Consider the following 18,285-nt stretch of genomic DNA (forward strand, 5'->3'; position numbering starts at 1 on the left):
ATCTTTCTCCTGTGTCTGCCTGCCTCTATGTGGTCCCCTGGGATAGATGTGATGGGTCCTTCATTGGTGGCTCTATGGGTATAGGTTTCCCGGTGGATTTGCTCCCCCCTCCACTTTGTATGGGGGCATGACCATCTTCCACAGGACCTAGCCTGAGGTCCTACACTCCTATCGCCAGAGGACCAACAAGGTAACTTTCTCCTGACCAAGCACTCTACCTGCTGCCCAACACTGGCTAACTAAGTCCTACTTCTAGATAAGTGAAGTGCAGGCTTCCTGCCTCTGTAAGGGGGACTCAGGCCCCCCCCCAAAAAAAAAAACTTGGGCAAGTATCTTGCTGATGGCCTCCATGGCCAATGGCCTCCGTGGCCCAGGGACACCATGGAGAAATGTGACATTTCCCACTGGTTATTTCCCACTTTCTGAACCAAATTCACTGCCAGGGATGCTAGCAGTCAGATTTTGGTTCCACCATCGCTTACCATGGAAAAGGACACACAACTAAATTTCCTTACAATCAAATTTAGCTCCAAATTTAAAACTCCACTAATGTGAGAACTCAGGCAGGTAAAACTCTCTCTTAACTTCTCCCTTCCAACTGAAGGTTAAAGTATGGAAGAATTTAAGTTTAAACTCCTCCTCTGTGAGGCACCCCCTCTTTGGCGGCCTCCCCTGCAAGGCACCCCCTCTGTGGCCTCCCCTGTGAGGCACCCTTCCCAGACTCCCTCGTCTGTGGGCCCCTTCCTCTGCCTTTGTAGTGGGGGTGGAGCCTGAAGCTCCATGTGTGCCAAAAGCAATGCACCCTCACTGTCAAAATCTTCACCTCTCTTTAGCATGGACCATGTGGTGGATGTGCCATCTTGGCATCATGGTAGCTCAGCTGCTATTTCCCACCAACACAATTTCGCGACAACTCAACTTGATTCTCTAATCCTCCCCCCACTGACCTGACCAGGAGCACCATTCTATCCTGTCACATGTCTGTTCATGTCTTGTCTCCTGTTTACTAAAAGTTTGTTGTTGGTAAAGTTTTCTGTGTTAAACTGACCACGTGGTTCCATCATAATTAGGCAAAGTAAATCCAAAAAACGTCAAACGGATGATTTTAAAATCGAAGCATGCTCTATAATCTGTGCACAAACTTGTCTGTCAGTCTGTCAATTTGTCTATATATTACGGTTTCAAGGTTACCAACTACTCTGCTTACTAAAAATCTTTGTCAGTGGAAACTGTGGTTTAATCTAAATTGCTTTAAAATTTTGTGAGCTGACTATAAGCCAAAGAAAAATCAGTTTTAAAACTCCTTGGGAAAGGAATTAGAAAAGATGGCTTCCTTTGCAAAGTAAATTAAATTGGAAATTAAGATGGCTGTGGTTTATGTCAATCTTATGTCCATCTATGGTAAGATGTTGTACAATTACTTGCCAGTTTTCTAATAAAACCCAGTAGACGTTGTACCTCTGACCATGGCTAGCAAACTAAGGCTAAGGGTTTAATTCTCCGTTTTTTCCCCTGTGCTCCCTTAAAGATCAAGGGACCAGAGTTAAAGCAGTGGCACCAGCCTGCAAAAGCCAGTGTAAATGAGGTATTTAACCAGTATATGTAGAAATTTTTGCAGGTAACCAGTGGGAGGTGTGACAGTCCATACACTCTGTTTTTTTTTTGGGGGGGGGATCCAGTTGTGGGGCCTGAACTCTGGGCCTGGGCACTGTCCCTCAGCTCTTCAGTTCAAGGCTAGCATTCTACCATTTGAGCCACAGTGCCACTTCCAGCTTTTTTTTTTTTTTTGGCTTACGTGGTGCTGAGGAATCAAACCCAGGGCCTCATGCATGCAAGGCAAGCGCTCTACCACTGAGCCACCTTCCCAGCCCACAGTCCATACACTCTGGCAGATGCCAAAAACTCACCCAGACTCTGGCCTTGCTCCATCACACATGACCAAAAAGCCTGATAATTTGGAGTAAAACACAAGCCACCTCAAATATTTGTTTCTGCAATGTTAATCCCCACAAGTAGACCCTAAAGGGTTTATGAGCAAAGGATATAAGTTGATTTCTATGCTATTTTACAACTGGATGTATTTCTAAAGGAAAAGAGATGCTACAGTGCTAGTTCATTAAGAAAAACTGATAATTTCTTAAAGGTAACTCAGACTGCAGAAAAATTTGGCAGTTTAAGCTTTCAGCCAAGGGGTAAAGGGTATAGCCCAATGCTTCAATGCAGCATTTAAATGCAAATTAAACTATTTTTAGAAAAAGGGATTAAAAATGGAGTCCCCTTTGTAAAAATTTGGGAAGTTGTGGGGAGTGGCTGGCCTCCCAGACAAAGAAAAGTTTAAAATTAAAATTGTCTTAAAGTTTGCTTTAAAGTCCAAAAAGACAAGTTAGGATTACCACAAAGATGGTTTAGTAAATTCATCTGTTAAGAAAAAGTTTGAGACCTGAGATTATGTCCTCGTTGAGATCTATCTACAGGCCTACACAGGTAGGCATTGTTGGGGCCACTAGAAATCAGTTTCCTCAGCCAGAGAGAAAAATGCTTTTACAAACTAAAGTGCTAAACAGGATATGCTGCTGTAGCCCAAGAAAAGGTCTGTACATTTGTTACAGGTTAAATGTATATAAACCACTTTAAACAGGTTGCCCAGAGGCAGTGGGTGGTACTTTGAGCACAATCAGTCTCAGTTTAAAAACATCTACTGGCTTTTATTAGAAAACTCTGGCAAGTAATTGTTGGTCAATTATTAACAATTTATAGGTAAACTCCATCTCATTGATCTCCTTGTTGCTTTAATTGGAAACAAAAAGGGTTTCTGTGACAGAGACTCTTTTTGTCACAGGTCAAAGCCACCATGAGCACAAAGAATCCCTCTAAAACTCCATCTCCCAGCTAATTAGCACTGAGCCAGGATGGAGGCATGGCTGGAGACTCACCTCTAAATATCTGGCCAAAGGTTGGACATTGTGATTCTGAAGTGGTAGAGTACTAGCCTTGAGCATAAGTACTCAGGGACAGTGCCCAGGCCTTGAGTCCAAACCCAGTAAATGCCAAGTGGGACAAGCTATCCCAGTAATGGATGCTGAGACAACCGCAAGGATAAAGTCAATCCTGACAATGGAAAACCATGGAGAGGAGTAAGAAGAGATGACATCCTAAATGGAGTTGCTTCCCGCTTACCCTTTCAAAATTAATCAGAGTTGGGAGATCAAGAGAATTAGTTGCTTGCCCATACCTGTTTAATTTAACTTATTTCTTGGTGTCTGGGCTGGTGCCGACCATGCAAATGGGAAGTCAATTTTGAATCTGGAGTGAAAGTGTTGATACAGCCAAAGGAGAGTGGTGGAACTTTAATAAAGAGATGTATTTGAGACTCTGCCCAGAAGAAGATGGAAAGTGGAAAATAAACTTTTGTATACAAAATAAAGTATGAAAAGTAAAACTCTCTTACCTGGATTGAGATCTTTAGAATTTTACAATACAAAACTCTGTGTGTGTGGAGAGGCATAGAAGAGAGATAGAGAGGAAGAGAAAGTGAGAGAGAGCAGGAGATAATACCTAGCACTGAGGAATCCAGGTAATGATATAGAGCGGTGAAATGTCAATGTCTCTAATATCCTAGGAACCTTTGCCACAAACTCCATGATAATTTTTTTTTTTAAATTTTGAATCTTCGGGCCTTGAAAATTTCTAAAAACAAAGATGGAAAATCCAAAGATCGTTGGCAAAAAGATGCAGCTTTGTGCTCAAGCTTGCACTAAATTTTACTTTGTGTTTTGGATACAGGGTGAACTGAACCAAAGGAGGAGTCTGAGGAAGAGAGCAGGATGGGAAGGAAAAAGGAACCCTACTAAGCAGGCAGCTCCAGGGAAAAGGGCCGCGGCAAACTGGCCTTTTCTCACTGGCCAATCAGGAGTCGGGTGGGCATTTGGGTCCTTAGCCACTCCCTCTGAACCTGCCAGCACACGTGTGGTGTTCTGGGACCTTTGTCCCACAGTGCCAGATCTGGGGGCACCCAGGGTCCTTCCTTCCGAATGGATTTGATTTTCTCCTTCCCATAGCCTGGCGATCGTGTTCTCCCAGTTGCTCCCTCAAACGCGGCTGCGGTGTGCACTGCTTCACCAGAGGCTGCCAGCTAGTTTGCCAAGCCCAGGATGCGGGCCTCCGCCGGCTCCGTGCGGGTGCCGACTCCGGAGCTCTGCCCTCCACAACCTCCGCGGCCCTGCTGGCCCAGCGAGCTCCTGGCTCCGGGCTGACTCGGGCAGCCAAGGAGCCTCTGGCTCTGGCCCGCTGCGCTTTGCGATCAGCACCTTTCAAAACACAGAAAATGGGATCCATCACCTAATTCTCCAGGGAGTCGGAGCGCTGCCGGGCCCCGCCGCCGCCGGCCCCGCTCCTCCCACACCCCACCCCCGCCCGGGCTCCGACGGCCTCCCGGAGCCACACCGCCTGCCCCCACCCCACCCCCTCAGGCAGACAAAGGCCCGGGCGAGATCTCCGCCCGGCCTCCTAGAGCTCTGGGTCGGCGGCTTGCTCGCAGCCGATTCCGCAGGAGGCGCGCGCTGGGCGCGGAGTTCGGCCCCGAGCGCGGTATGGGGAAGATTCGGGGGACGCGCCTGACCCACTGGTGCTGCTGCTGCCTCCTCTACCAGCTGGGGCTCCCGTGGAACGGCGTCGCTTCAGGTAAGCGCGCGCACGACCTCCCGGCGCTCCTCCAGCTCCGGGGCAAGGGCCGGCGTAGGTGGAGCCCATAAACCCGGGGATGCGAGCCGAGCCCGGGGCGGTTGGCGCTCCGTTCGCTGGCTTCGAGGAAGGAATCGCGCGCAGCAGGGACGCGCAGACCTGCCAGCCCCATTTCAAGCGTCTGAGGTGCAGCCGGTTTTCCTCCGCGCGCCGGCGGCCTCGGAGGCGCGCTGGGAGGTGTGCGTTGGTGTCCGTTCGTTCACTCAGCTGCCCACCTGCCTGGCTCCCTCCAGCCCGACAGCAAAGACTTTTATATTGAAAATGCGGGCTCTGTAACCCGCTCTAGAGGCACTGGCCATCCGCCAGTGCTGCGGAGGTTGGGCGGGCGGCGTGGGGTACGCCTGGGGAGCGCCCGGTGCGCGGCTGCGGAGCGCGCGCCTCACGCCGCACTTCTCTATCCGCCTGCCCGCAGGGCTGCAGCCCGTCCCCAGCCCGGACGAGTGGGAAGTCGTGTTTCCTGCGCTCTGGCGCCGGGAGCCGAGGAGCGCCGCGGGAGGTCGCGCGGGCGGCGGCGGCGGCGGTATCCGCACAGCGGGGTCCTCCCGCGAGGCGCGCTCCGCGGCCCCCGTGCCGCCCGAGTTGTCCCGGCCTTCCTCGCCGCTGGCTTCGGAGGAGGACGACGAGCTCGAGTCGCGGGAGCTCCCCCGGGGGTCCAGCGGCCCGGCTTCCCCGTTCTCGGGCGTCCCGGCCTCACCGCCGCCGCCGCCCCCTCGGCCGTTCCCGTCCCCGCCCCCGGCCCGGCTAGAGGAACCTGACAGCGAGGAGGTGCTGCTGCGGATCCCGGCCTTCTCCCGGGACCTCTACCTGCTGCTTCGGAGAGACGGACGATTCCTGGCGCCGCGCTTCGCCGAGGAGCAGTGGCCGAGCTCAGGCCGTGCAGCGGCCGCCCCACCCCCTCCCGCGACGCCCAGCGCCTCCTGCTTCTACTCCGGGGTCGTGCTGCGCAACCCGGGCTCGCTGGCCTCCTTCAGCACCTGCGGCGGTGGCCTGGTAAGAACCTCTTTCCTCAGCCCCGCCTTCCAGGCTGTGCTCCTTCCTCCCAGCGCCAGGCTGGTCTGCGCACACTGCTTCCTGCCTTCCAGGGTGTTCGGCTGACCGCCCCCCCCCCAAAAAAAAAAAAACGCACCACCTCCAGCGCTACTGAGTGAACCAGAAGCCTAGTTGGGCCTATAAATAAATACACAGGCATTTCTCTCAAATACGACATGAAATTCTCAAAATTTCTTACTTCTTGGCACTGATCCCACTGTTCTTTTCTCCACTCCGTTCCAGAAGCAGTGCAGTGGCTCTCCATCTTCACTTAGAAGGCCCTTTGGGAAAGTAAAAAAAAAATATCACTTTCTGTCAATGTGCAACATTTGATTTTTTTTTCTCCCTCCATTAAGCCAGGTTTGGAGTGAACATTACCTTCCACAAGGTGTATACTTGTGTGTGTGTGTGTGTGTGTGTGTGTGTGTTGGTGAAGAAAGTGGATAAATATACATACAATAAAAATTTAAATCATTGTTAGATATAGAGTTCAGTGGCATTCAGTATATTCACATTGTTCCAACCATTATCACCATGGCTTTTATAAATAGTTTAAAGTAAAAACTCACAAACTATGTAATATTTCTATGTAACTTTTGCTTCATGTTGCTCTTCATGAAGGGCCATTGATGAAACTCATTCAACTTACACACTAAGTGAAATATCCAACAATCAATAATAGAAAATATCAGCAGTCACCTAAACCAATAAACTGGAGATAATTAAAAATACAAATAACTTGAAACTGGAAAATATTACCTCTGCCCATCACCCCTTAGCTCTCACAGCTACATGATCTAAATTGTTGGATAGGACTCTAGCAGATTCTCATAAATATTCAAGATTGTGCATTTTGGGGCATAAGTGAAAAAATTGGCTTGGAAAAAACTGCACAAAAAGTTTTAAAAATGTTTTCTGTGGAACTGATATTTGAGCACCTCACTGGGGAAAAACATTTTATGGGGCTCTCATTGTCCAATGACTTTTGGAATTGAATAAATATAGAAAGTATGGAGTGGTAAGAGCAATAGGGGGAAAAGCCTTTTACTATGCTGAAAAATGGGCTGTTGATCAGATTTTGATTTTCTAAATGAGCTATGTCCTCTTTCTATACAGGAGCGAAGGTAGAATTGTCAGTTTTTCATGTACTGGATAGGAGTTTGACATAACTCTGTGATCATAGTGTGGATTTTTTTGATCACTTTTCTTATTAGCCACTCATGTATATATTCTGAACTGGGAAGTCTTTGTTATTGTTGAAAACTGATTTTGTCAGCAATACAGTATAGCAGTTTGAGTAAAAGTTTAGTAAAAGTTTGAGTAAAAGTTTGGGCAGATAGCCAAGAAATCTGGGTTTGTTACTTGTTTTGCCATGTTGCCCTTTTCACTTAGGAGCTAGGGGATTAGGAGAGAGTATAACTGGTTATCTGGGTTCTGGTATGAGCCTGTTTCCTGGTGATGCTGAACTTTTTGCCTCTATCATATGAAAAAATTAATTTGTACATCCAATGGAAGAATAAAATGTATAAATTAAAAATGGAGGATAAAATTAGAAGTATATTGGGTGTTTATTGTATTCTAGGCCTTATATTAAAGGTAGAATTTCCTGTCGTTAGTGACTCACAGAAGAGAAGACACCTAGTCTGAGTGGTTATAAAATTGAGTCATTAGACAATGACCTGACTTCATTATGCCAGGCATAAAAGTGCTGAAACAAGAAAATGAAAAATTGAAAAACAACAATCTAGTTCTGTGACTAGATTAGATATGCACTAGAAGAAATGATGTTACAATGCCTTATAAAATCAAATGTCATGGGCTGGGAAGGTGGCTCAGTGGTAGAGTGCTTGCCTTGCATGCATGAGGCCCTGGGTTCGATTCCTTAGCACCACATAAGCAGAAAAAGCCGGAAGTGGCACTGTGGCTCAAGTGGTAGAGTGCTAGCTTTGAGCTGAAGAGCTGAGGAACAGTGCTCAGGCCCAGAGTTCAGGCCCCACCACCGACAAAAGAAAAGAAAATCAAATGTCAAAAGCCTCATCTTCTAGAATATGGGAATTTTTTTTGTCTACTTGTGAGTGTTCATAAGACTTCATTACTGTTCTTCTGTGTCTTTAGAATTCCATGATACTGTTGTCCTAATGGAAGACAAAATGGTGTCTTTATAGTCTTTAGATTGGGATGAATAATTGACTGTAGCTGCCTTTGATTTGCAATAGTGCTTTTCTTCTCAGTAGAGTCATTCTGTTATCAATTGCTCAATAAGTGTTGATCACTAAGTGCCCATTCTCTCCTTGCTGTATGTAGCTAGTTTTGCTACTAACTGCTGAGCACACCTGGATTGCTGTATGTTTGAAGAAATATGAAAATATCAATAAAAGGAAACATATCTGGCTACCTAGTATGGTAAATTGACAAGCAGTTATAGGATTGGACAATTTATTCATCACATTAGTCTAATGTGTTGTGAAAGGAAAAGGAGATAGAGTCAGGTGTTGCTCCATCAAAGTTCTTATCTTTCTGCATCTAATTTTCCTTAGTTATAAAATTATAAGTTATACTCAGATGTATATCTAACTACTCCATGGGGAACCATGTGTGAGATTGGATATGCAGACAAATGTAATACTATCAGTTGTTTATGGAACAACACTGGGATGGAGGCACTTTGTAGATGAGGAAAATGCAAAAAAGAAATGAAGAAGCACTGGTATATTTCAAGGAGCTTTCACTACAACTTGCCAGTCACAAATGTAAATAGGGAGATACAAAGGATTGAGGCATTGGAAATGTAGCCATGTTTCAGTGCTCAATGGTATAGTCTTCCTTGCTCTTCATTTCCAAGACATTGTAAGATCCCTGTTTTTTTGTGGGCACTAAGAATCACTAAGATATAAACTAACTTACTTCTTTATGTATTTCTCTTTTTTTCTTTGTTTGTTGTTGCCACGTCTAGGCACTCTTGATCATGCATTTTTGCTCCTACCTAGTTGCAACTACCACTTCAGACGTGCCTCCAGTCCATCACTTTTTCTGGTCAATTGGAGATGTTTTCTTGTGAACTTTTCTGCCTGTGCCGGCTTCAAACTTCAGCCCCCTGAATAGCTAGGATTATATGCATGAACTAAATTGTATTCCATGAAACAGTACAACCATATGTTTACCCCAAAAGAATAAAATAGTTAGAATACATTTAAACACTGGACTTAAGTAAAATTGGCACTTCCTTTGCCAGTGGTTAAACTGATTTCTTTTTCAGAGTAAATAGTGGCTATTAAGTTGATAACCACTTTACTTAGTAAAAATAGGATTTTTAGCTGGGTGTGGTGGCAAGTGCCTGGGTTCATAGTACTTAGGATAATGAAGCAAGAGAATAGAGAATTCAAAACTAGCCTAAGCAAGATTGAGAGGATCTGCCTCAATAAACCATGACAAAAATAATATACATTGGTTAGATTTAGCTTTTGACACGAAATATAACAAATCTGTATCCCCGAGTTGCTTTATAAGAATGGTTTAAAAATTATCTTGAAGTAGATGAACAAAGGATTTTCAATTCAACATATCATTTATGTATTTAGTGAATCTTGGTTAATATTGCCCCTACCATAGTTCTCCATCTCTCCCACCATCCCCTTCAGTTACCTTTTCATATGTATTCAGTGAATATTTACTGTATTTAATGTATTTACCCATGCTTCCTCTCTCTACTTGGATGAAAAAATTTGAAAGTATTACGTACTATAGCAACTTTTGAGCAAGATATATATATATATGTAAAAGTTTGAACAAGTCATATATAATGTGTATTTATATACTACATAATATATATCTTATAATATTAATATTTACAATTGTTTATATGTAATTTTAATATAAATATAATTATTTACAAATTATAAATACATATATAGTATATTAAGTATAAAACTTGTTCAAGCCAGGCGCCGGTGGCTCACACCTGTAATCCTAGCTACTCAGGAAGCTGAGATCTGAGGATCACGTTTCAAAGTCAGCCCGGGCAGGAAAGTCCGTGAGACTCTTATTGTCAATAAAATACTAGAAAACTGGAAGTTGCACTGTGGCTCAAGCGGTAGAGCGCTCGCCTTGAGCTGAAGAGTACAAGGACAGTGCCCAAGCCCAGAGTTCAAGCCCCATGATCGATTAAAAAAAAAACCCAAAACTTGTTCAGTGTACTATACATAAATGTATATGATATATATAAAACTGGTTAAAAATATATATACTAGATAGACTATACATAATATATATAAAATGTCATAAATGTGTATGTGCATGTGTGTGTGTGCGCATGTGCTGGCCCTGAGGCTTGAACTTAGGGCCTGAACATGGTTTCTGAGCTTTTTTTAAGTTCAAGATTAGTGCTCTACCACTTGAGCCACAACTCCAGTTCCAGAACTTTTAGTAGTTACTTGGAAATAAGATTCTCCTAGGCTTTCCTGTCTGATCTGGCTTCAAATTGTGAGCCTCAGATTTCAGCCTCCTGAACAGCTAGGATTATAGGCATGGCCATCTGTACTTTGTACAAGTTGACATGTTTAGGCCTCTAGTTTGTACTAGTCATAATAACAAGAATCAGGTGAGAGCAGGTATCAGGGAAGGATGAAGGGAAGGGAGCACAGAACAAGTACACACGTAAATGTTAGATGATAAACGTTACTTAGTTATATATTTTTTTCAACCCAACCTATATTTAGAAATGGTAGAATAGATATTCTAAATGAATCTAAAACACTATTACAAAGAATGCTCGCAGAACTTCAGACATACTGCTTATCGCTTGAAAGACTAACATCAGTTTACCTGGAATGAGTGGAAGACATGTAAACAGCAGGAAACATCTGTGAATGGCTGAATTGTACCAGAGTGTTACTGAGCTCTCAGGCAAAGGAAAAGTAGCATACTAAGCAGAAGAGTGCTGGGTATAACAGTAGAATTGGATATTTTCTAACATTGATTATGCCAAACAGTGGATGCCACATGGATGTCCTTAGGAAAGAAAGCAGAAATTACAGACAGAGTTTTCCTGAGCATGTTGGTAAGACCCAGAGCATAGAGAGCTCTTGCCTCCTAGTACCCAGCAGAAGTTCCTGTTCAAGTCATAGGAGGGTAGCTGAATAAACTGAAAAATAGCCACAGTAGATAGGTAAGAAGGAAGAGAAAAACAAGATGACATAACACTAACAAAATTAATAGACCAGATAGAAAACTTCAACAGATTACAATGTTTGAAAGAGTGACAGAACATTCATATTCATTGAAAATATCAGTGAAAAATATAGGAAAACTCCTACTTCTAAAAAGCAATTAAATATAATAAGATGAAATTGAATGAACATTACAAAAAAATCCCTTTCAGCAATTGAAATAATAGGTAAAGTTGAGATGTGAAAGATCCAAACTGGCAAATTATTTCAAAATGCAGAACAAAGGACAAATAGAAACAGAATAGAAGCTAATTTTATGTGTGTGTGTGTACTGCACTAGTTCTTGGGCTTGAAAGCAGGGCCTGGGCATTGTCGCTTAGCCTTCTTGTCCTCTGACTCTGGAGTCACAGCTCTACCTCTGGCTTTTTGGTGGTTAATTTTTGGGTTATGAATCCCACAGTTTTTCATGCCCAGGCTGGCTTTTGACCACAAACTTTATATCTCAGCCACTTGTTTAGTTAGGATTACAGGCATGAACTACTGGCACGTCCCTAATTCTTTTTAAAAATCAAAGATCAAAAATTTAAAATACATGCACCCTACCCTACTTTCGTGTGACATCAGACTCACCAGCATTGAGTTTTGGTGAGATAAATGGTGCTCTAGGTGAGCTGTGCTCAGCATCCATATAGGATTCATATTTGGTATAAATAACAGTCACAGAGAAATTTGTACTCAAGAGTCTGAGTTTTTGAGATTTTTATTTCTTTTATAGCTGTATTAAATAACATTAAAGCATCTTAAAACATACCTCTAGGGGCTGGGAAGGTGGCTCAGTGGTAGAGCACTTGCCTTGCACGCATGAGGCCTTGGATTCGATTCCTCAGCACCACATAAGCAGAAAAAAAAAGCCGGAAGTGGCGCTGTGGCTCAAATGGTAGAGTGCTAGCCTTGAGCTGAAGAGCTGAGGGACAGCGCCCAGGCTCAGAGTTCAGGCCCCACGACTGGAACCCCCCCCCCTCCCAAAAAAAACATACTTCTTTTTCTCAAAGTTTTCAATAAAAGTCAAAGTATATATTATGCTCATGGCTTTAAAATTTAGTACTTGATTAAATTACTTAATTACAAAATGTGCCTACATGTGTCTCCTCCTAAGAATAGCACTCAATAGGTAGTACTCTGTAGGTATGCCACTTTACCTGTAATGTTTATCTGTGCTAAGAAGCACGTGTGTTGTTAATTTGGAGAGAAAATACTGTTTTTTCTCAACTGATTCTTATTGTGTTTGTCCTATTTGCTTGATATTGTAAGTGTTCAGTGTCTCTTTACTAATGAAATAACTGGGTTTTTAAGCACACATAATGCCTTTAGTGCACTTTTTCATTTTTCCCATTTAATATTTAGAATAGCAGAGATGATATAGTGATGCATAGGACAAATTTCTGGATTTAGAATGGGAGAAACATGCAGAAATTCCACTCTTATTTAAGGATAGAATGGATCGTGATAAGCAGACCAATACAGATGATAGTGCAAGCTATTTTCTATATTAATAGTTAATATACTATCTAAACATGTTTCAGTTGCTTGAGAGAATTCAGAAATGGGTTAATTTTGCAAGAACTTTTACCTAGTTAATAATAAAATAATTGTACTTATTTGATACTTATTAATAGTGATAAACCATGTATATTTTCAAATAAGAAAACCTTTAAAGTAGTTTTAATGCAACACTAAATAGAACATATTTACATGGAGTAAATGTGCATTGAATGTTTCCATGTCACTGTAATTGTATTTCTCCCTCTTCTACAGTCTTTGTATTTTCTAAATGAATAATAATCAGCAAGAGGTTACCAGATCTTGATTGACAGCATATTAAGTTAGAGAAGTAATCTTCACGAAGTTGAGAGCAATACAGAGCCAGTGGACCTATTGAATTATGTTTTTTTGGAGTTTCCTGGAAAGTTTTGACTTACTCTTAGATAAGTGCGGAGTATAATTAGCTACAGTGTTCATTTAAGGCGCAGCTGTCGCCAGCACATCATCCCATATTCATTTTTATTTTAAAGCCAAGCCCTGGACTGAGAAAAGTCAGAAAATGAGAGTTTGGCTATTTCAACGTTGCCCAAATATTTTTTACAGAATGACTATGTGATAGCTTTGGGAAAAACCTTAGGGATTAGATCATTTCGTTTTGCTATATTCAGTAAGAAAACTTTATTTTATAAAGAATGTGCATATATTTGTAATCAATGAACTCAAAGCTTAGAGAATGAAATTGCTGAACTCAGGCCAGTTTTGACATTCTATTCTTCTGTTTGCCTATTGCTTTCTATTCATTAAAATAAAGAGGAGAAAGGGAGACCTAACATATATTTCCTCCTTACAACTCATTCAGAGTAGAAATGTAAAAGTTACTAGATCTTTTTGAGTGCCCTTGCCTCAACTCAACTTAACCTAAAATCAATGTTCCTACTGCATAATCCCTTTAACCTGGCTCTCTTGATGCTCTGTTAGCAAAGTGTGCTTTCCAGACATCAGTATTAAAATCATGGTCAGAGTGACAGGGGAGATGGCGTTTTGCTGGAGTGTAGTTGGGTCTTCTGCATTAAAAATCAAGCTAAAATTCAAGGGCAGTCATCCTAGTTGCTCTTGAAAACATAGAGATCAAGCCGGGCACCAGTGGCTCACACTATAATCCTAGCTACTCTGGAGGCTGAGGTCTGAGGATCGCATTTCAAATCCAGCCCAGGCAGGAAAGTCTGTGAGACTCTAAACACCAATAAACCACTAGAAAACTGGAAGTGGCGCTGTGGTTCAAGCGGTAGAGTGCTGCCTTGAGCTGAAGAGCTGAGGGACAGTGCCAAAGCTCAGGGTTTAAGCCCCATGACCGACCCCCCCAAAAAAAAAACCCAACCAAACAAACAAAAAGAAGAAGAAAAACATAGAGATCAAGATCCTTAATGAACATTTTTTCATGTTCTGAATATTTTACCCTAGACACTTTCATTTAATTTTAATGCTCTCCTAGTTTCTTTTTTTTTTCTAGCTCAAATATGGAATACCTCCTATTCTTGCCTTCTAATATCCTCTCACGAACCTATTCATGTGTCATGGAGCCAAAAGGGATTTCATGGATTTTACATGAAATATGTGGAATAGCAGGGATACTAGAGTGATGCATTATTAATCAACTGACTATAAATATGAAATATTAGACTGAAGTTGAAGTCTGCTTTTCATCTTAGAGTCTGGAAGTAAATCAAGCTAAATTATTTTGAATAATAATTCAATATTGATTTTTATGTATGACTTGTATAAGGGAGGTTCATTGTGGTATTTAAACTCATGTATACAGCACACTTGGATTTTCCCTCATTTTCCCATACAGTCCTAAATTTCAATAATGTCTTTTGCACACACCCACACACACCGATGTGTAAACATGTATTTACACCTTTTAGGTCTAGATTCTGCAAATAAGCATGGTCATATTATATTATAATTAGTATGGTCATTACTTTAGGGGTGCTATCACAGAAGGCTTACTCTAGCTGATTCAGAAGTCATTATGAATAATAATGCCTAAGAGTGGTATCACTGGATTTTAGGGGTAGTTCTACTGATACATTTTTTGAGGAATTTTGTGGTGATATTTATAATAGTTGCAGTAGTTTACATTCCTAAGAGCATGTCCAGCCTTTTACATCCTCCCTAGCATTTGTGTTGGTTTTGATTCTCAATGATGGTCATTCTGCCTGAGATAGAATATTGAATTTTGGTTTGTGTTTTTCTTTATGAACATGTCGCCAATTTATTCTTTTCCCTTGATGAATAATATTGCATTGTCTGGATTCACCGTATATTGATTACCTCTTAATCAGTTGCTTTGCTTTTGGATTACTCCTATGTTTTGGCTACTATGAATAATGAACAGTTACCCCCTCCCTCATTTTCTCCTGCTTTCCCCCTCTCGCAACTTCCTCTTCCCCAAGTTTTAAAGTTCATTTCCAACATAGTATCTTGTGAGTATTGCTGTTGCATTGGTTCACTCTTTGTCTCATCATTTTCTCAAAGCAGATAAACTTATATAAGAAAAAGGGTACAGGGCTGGGAAGGTGGCTCAGTGGTAGAGCGCTTGCCTTGCATGCAAGAGTCCCTGGGTTTGATTCCTCAGCACCACATAAGCAAAAAAAAAAAAAAGAAAAAAGCCGGAAGTGGCGCTGTGGCTCAATTGGTAGAGCGCTAGCCTTGAGCTGAAGAGCTGAGGGACAGTGCCCAGGCCCAGAGTTCAGGCCCCACGACCGGACCCAAAAAAATTAAAAAAAGAAAAAAAAAAGAAAAGAAAAAGGGTACAGAAATCAAAAACAGTGACAATAGGGCATAAATCAAAGGGGAATAAAAAGAGGAGTAACTGCAAACAGTACATTATATAAAGCTCTTGTTTCCATTTCTTGGAGTTCATTTTGATAAGCTTCATTTTATATGGCCATATGAACCTAGCTGTTGAGAAATTATGATCTTCTATTAAGAATGTCATAGACATATTGTAGTTATTACAAATGAGGGAAAATGTGCAACCTGTGTTTCTTTGAGTCTGGCTTGCTTTGCTTAATATAATTTTTTTCAAAGTCTTTCCATTTCCTTACGAATAGGGCGATGTCATTCTTTCTGATGGGAGCATAGAACTCAAATTTTCTTGATCTATTCATCTACTGAGGGGCATTTGGGTTGGTTCTGTATTTTAGCTATTATAAATAATGCTGCAATGAACATGATTGTGCTGGTATGTTAGTGTGGTCTTGTTATCTTGTGATCATGTGGGTAAATGCCCAGGAGTGGGATTGCTGGATCAGAGATGAACTCTGTTTAGTCTTTTGAAGAACCTCTGTAATTTGCTTTCCAGAGTGGTTGAATAAATTTATATTCTCACCAACAATGTAGTAGCATTCCCTTTTGTTGACATCCCTGGCAACATCTGTTATTATTAGTTTTCCTGATAATGGCCATTTTAACTGGAGTGAGGTAGAATCTCAATGTGTTTTGCTTTGCATTTGCTCTTGAACATTTCTTTTTGTGTCTATTGGCTATTCTTGCTTTTCTTCAGAGAGGTCACTCTTTAAGTGTTTAGCCTACTTATTAAATTGTTGTTTCTTTGAGGATTTTTTTCTGGGGGAGGCGGTTAAAGTTTTGACCTCTAATATATTTTAGATATGAGGCCCTTGTCTGTTGTATAGCTAATAAAGCTCTTCTTCCAATCGGTGGGCTTTCTAATTACCTTGCTAGCTATGTCCTTTGCCATTCAGACTATAAAATATAATACAATCCCATTTATCCATCCTTTCTTGGATTTGTTGTATTTCTAGATATTTTTCTCTTTTTCTTATTTATTGTAAAGTTGATGAACAGCAGGGTACAGTTACATAAATAAAATGATGGAGTACATTTCTTTTTGGAGACTTGCTCCCTCCCACATTTTCCCTTTCTTTCCCATCCCCACTCCCTTTCCTCCCAAGTTGTAAAGCTCATTTTCAACCTAGTGTTTAGTGAATATCATTGTTGCATTAGTTGTCCGGCTGATTCCCTTTTCCTTCGTGAATCAAATAAATTTATATACAAGACAAAGGATACAGCAAATAAAACAAAAGCAAAACCACAAACAGACAAACAAAAACAAAAAAAGAGAAAGAAAGAAAAAAGAAATAACTGCAAACTGTACAATATAGAAACCTCTTGTTTCCAATTATTGGAGTTCATTTTGATAGGCTTCATTGTATATGATCATATGTACCTAGCAATTGGGCTATTGTTAACCTTTGCTAAGAATATCATAGACATAATCTAGTTATTAGAAATGAGGGAAACCATGCAACCTATGTTTTGGGAGCATGGCTTGCTATTTAATATACTTTTTTTCAAAGTCTTTACATTTCCTTATGAATAGGGCAATGTCATTCTTTCTGATGGAAGCATAGAACTCCATTGTGTATATATACATACCACATATTCTTGATCTACTGAGGGGCATCTGGGTTGATTCTGTATCTTGGCTATGATAAATAATGCTGCAATAAACATAGTTGTGCTGGTAGCTTTCATGTGGCCTTGTTTGTGGTCATGTGGGTAAATGCCCAGGAGTGGGATTGCTAGGTCATATAGGGAGTTCTATGTTTGCCTTTTGAGGAACATACATACTACTTTCCAGCGTGGTTTACACCTCTACAACCAGTGTAGTAGCCATGTCCTTGCCAGTATCTGTTATTAGTTTTCTTCATAATGGCCATTCTAACTTGGGTGAGGTGGAATCTCAATGTTTGGATTTGCATTTCTTTTATGAACCTTTTTCTTCATGTGTCATGGCCATTCTTTCCTCTTTCCCTAAGTCTATCTTTAAGTCTTTAGCCCACTTGTTAATGGAGTGGTCGTTTCTATGGGAATTCATTTTGAGGTTATTTAATTTTTTGAGTTCTAAGTATATTTTAGATATGAGGCCGTGATCGGTTGTTTGGCTAGTGAAAATCTCCCCATCTGTGGGATTTCTGTTTATCTTGCTAGCTATGTCCTTTGCCATGCAGAAACTCTGCAGTTCAGTGCAATCCCATGTTCTAACTTTCTTTGATTTGTGTTTCTGTGTCTTTATTAAGAAGGTTTCAGCTCTTACCAAGGTGCCCAAGTGTTTCCCCTATTCCTTCCTATAATATTTTCAGGATATGTTTTGCCTTGAAGTCTTTGATCCACTTGCAACTGATTCTGTTGCAGGGTAATATATAAGGATCTAACTTCTGTTTTCTACACATGTATAGCCACATCTGCCAGCACAATTTGTTGAAGAGGCTGTCTTTTTTCCATCCTGGGCTTTGAGTTCCCTTATCAAAGATTAGGTGGCCATATCTATTCCATTGGTCTTTGGGCCTATTCTTGTACCAAGCTGTTTTAATTACTACAGGTTTGTAATAGAGTTTGAGGTTTGGTATTGATATTCCTCCTGCACTGTTCTTGCTAAAGAAGATTTTTCATGTTGTCATTTATTTCTATGCCTTGTAATTGATAATTTTTTTTTTGTTATCAGTTGTGAGGCTTGTACTCTGGGCTTGGGTGCTGTCCCTGAGCTCTTCAGCTCAAGGGAAATACTCTACTATGAGCCACAGCACTACTTCTGGTTTGGAGATAAGAGTCTAACAGACTTTCCTTGGCTAGACTGGCTTTGAACCATAATCCTCACATCTCAGCCTCATGAGTTGGATTACAGGTGTGAACCTCTGATGCCTGGCTATAATTTATATTTTAAATGGCTTCTATCTCTTTATTTAAGCTTTGTTTTAGTTCTTGTATGGACTTCTTTTTTTTT

The 18,285-nt window shown here is 41.4% G+C and overlaps 1 protein-coding gene across 1 annotated transcript in view; it reads left to right on the top strand.

The window, feature by feature from the left end:
* The first annotated feature begins 4,759 nt into the window (after positions 1–4,759).
* The window catches only part of Adamts19 (ADAM metallopeptidase with thrombospondin type 1 motif, 19), a 247,398-nt gene continuing 233,872 nt past the window's right edge, over positions 4,760–18,285 (top strand). The window contains exons 1-2 of the mRNA XM_013025479.1: positions 4,760–4,937; positions 5,027–5,730. Coding sequence (XP_012880933.1) covers positions 4,760–4,937; positions 5,027–5,730 — 882 coding nt within the window. The remainder of the gene's footprint in view (positions 4,938–5,026; positions 5,731–18,285) is intronic.

This window comes from Dipodomys ordii, unplaced genomic scaffold (genome assembly GCF_000151885.1).
Source record: "Dipodomys ordii isolate 6190 unplaced genomic scaffold, Dord_2.0 Scaffold85, whole genome shotgun sequence".
Classification (NCBI taxonomy): domain Eukaryota; kingdom Metazoa; phylum Chordata; class Mammalia; order Rodentia; family Heteromyidae; genus Dipodomys; species Dipodomys ordii.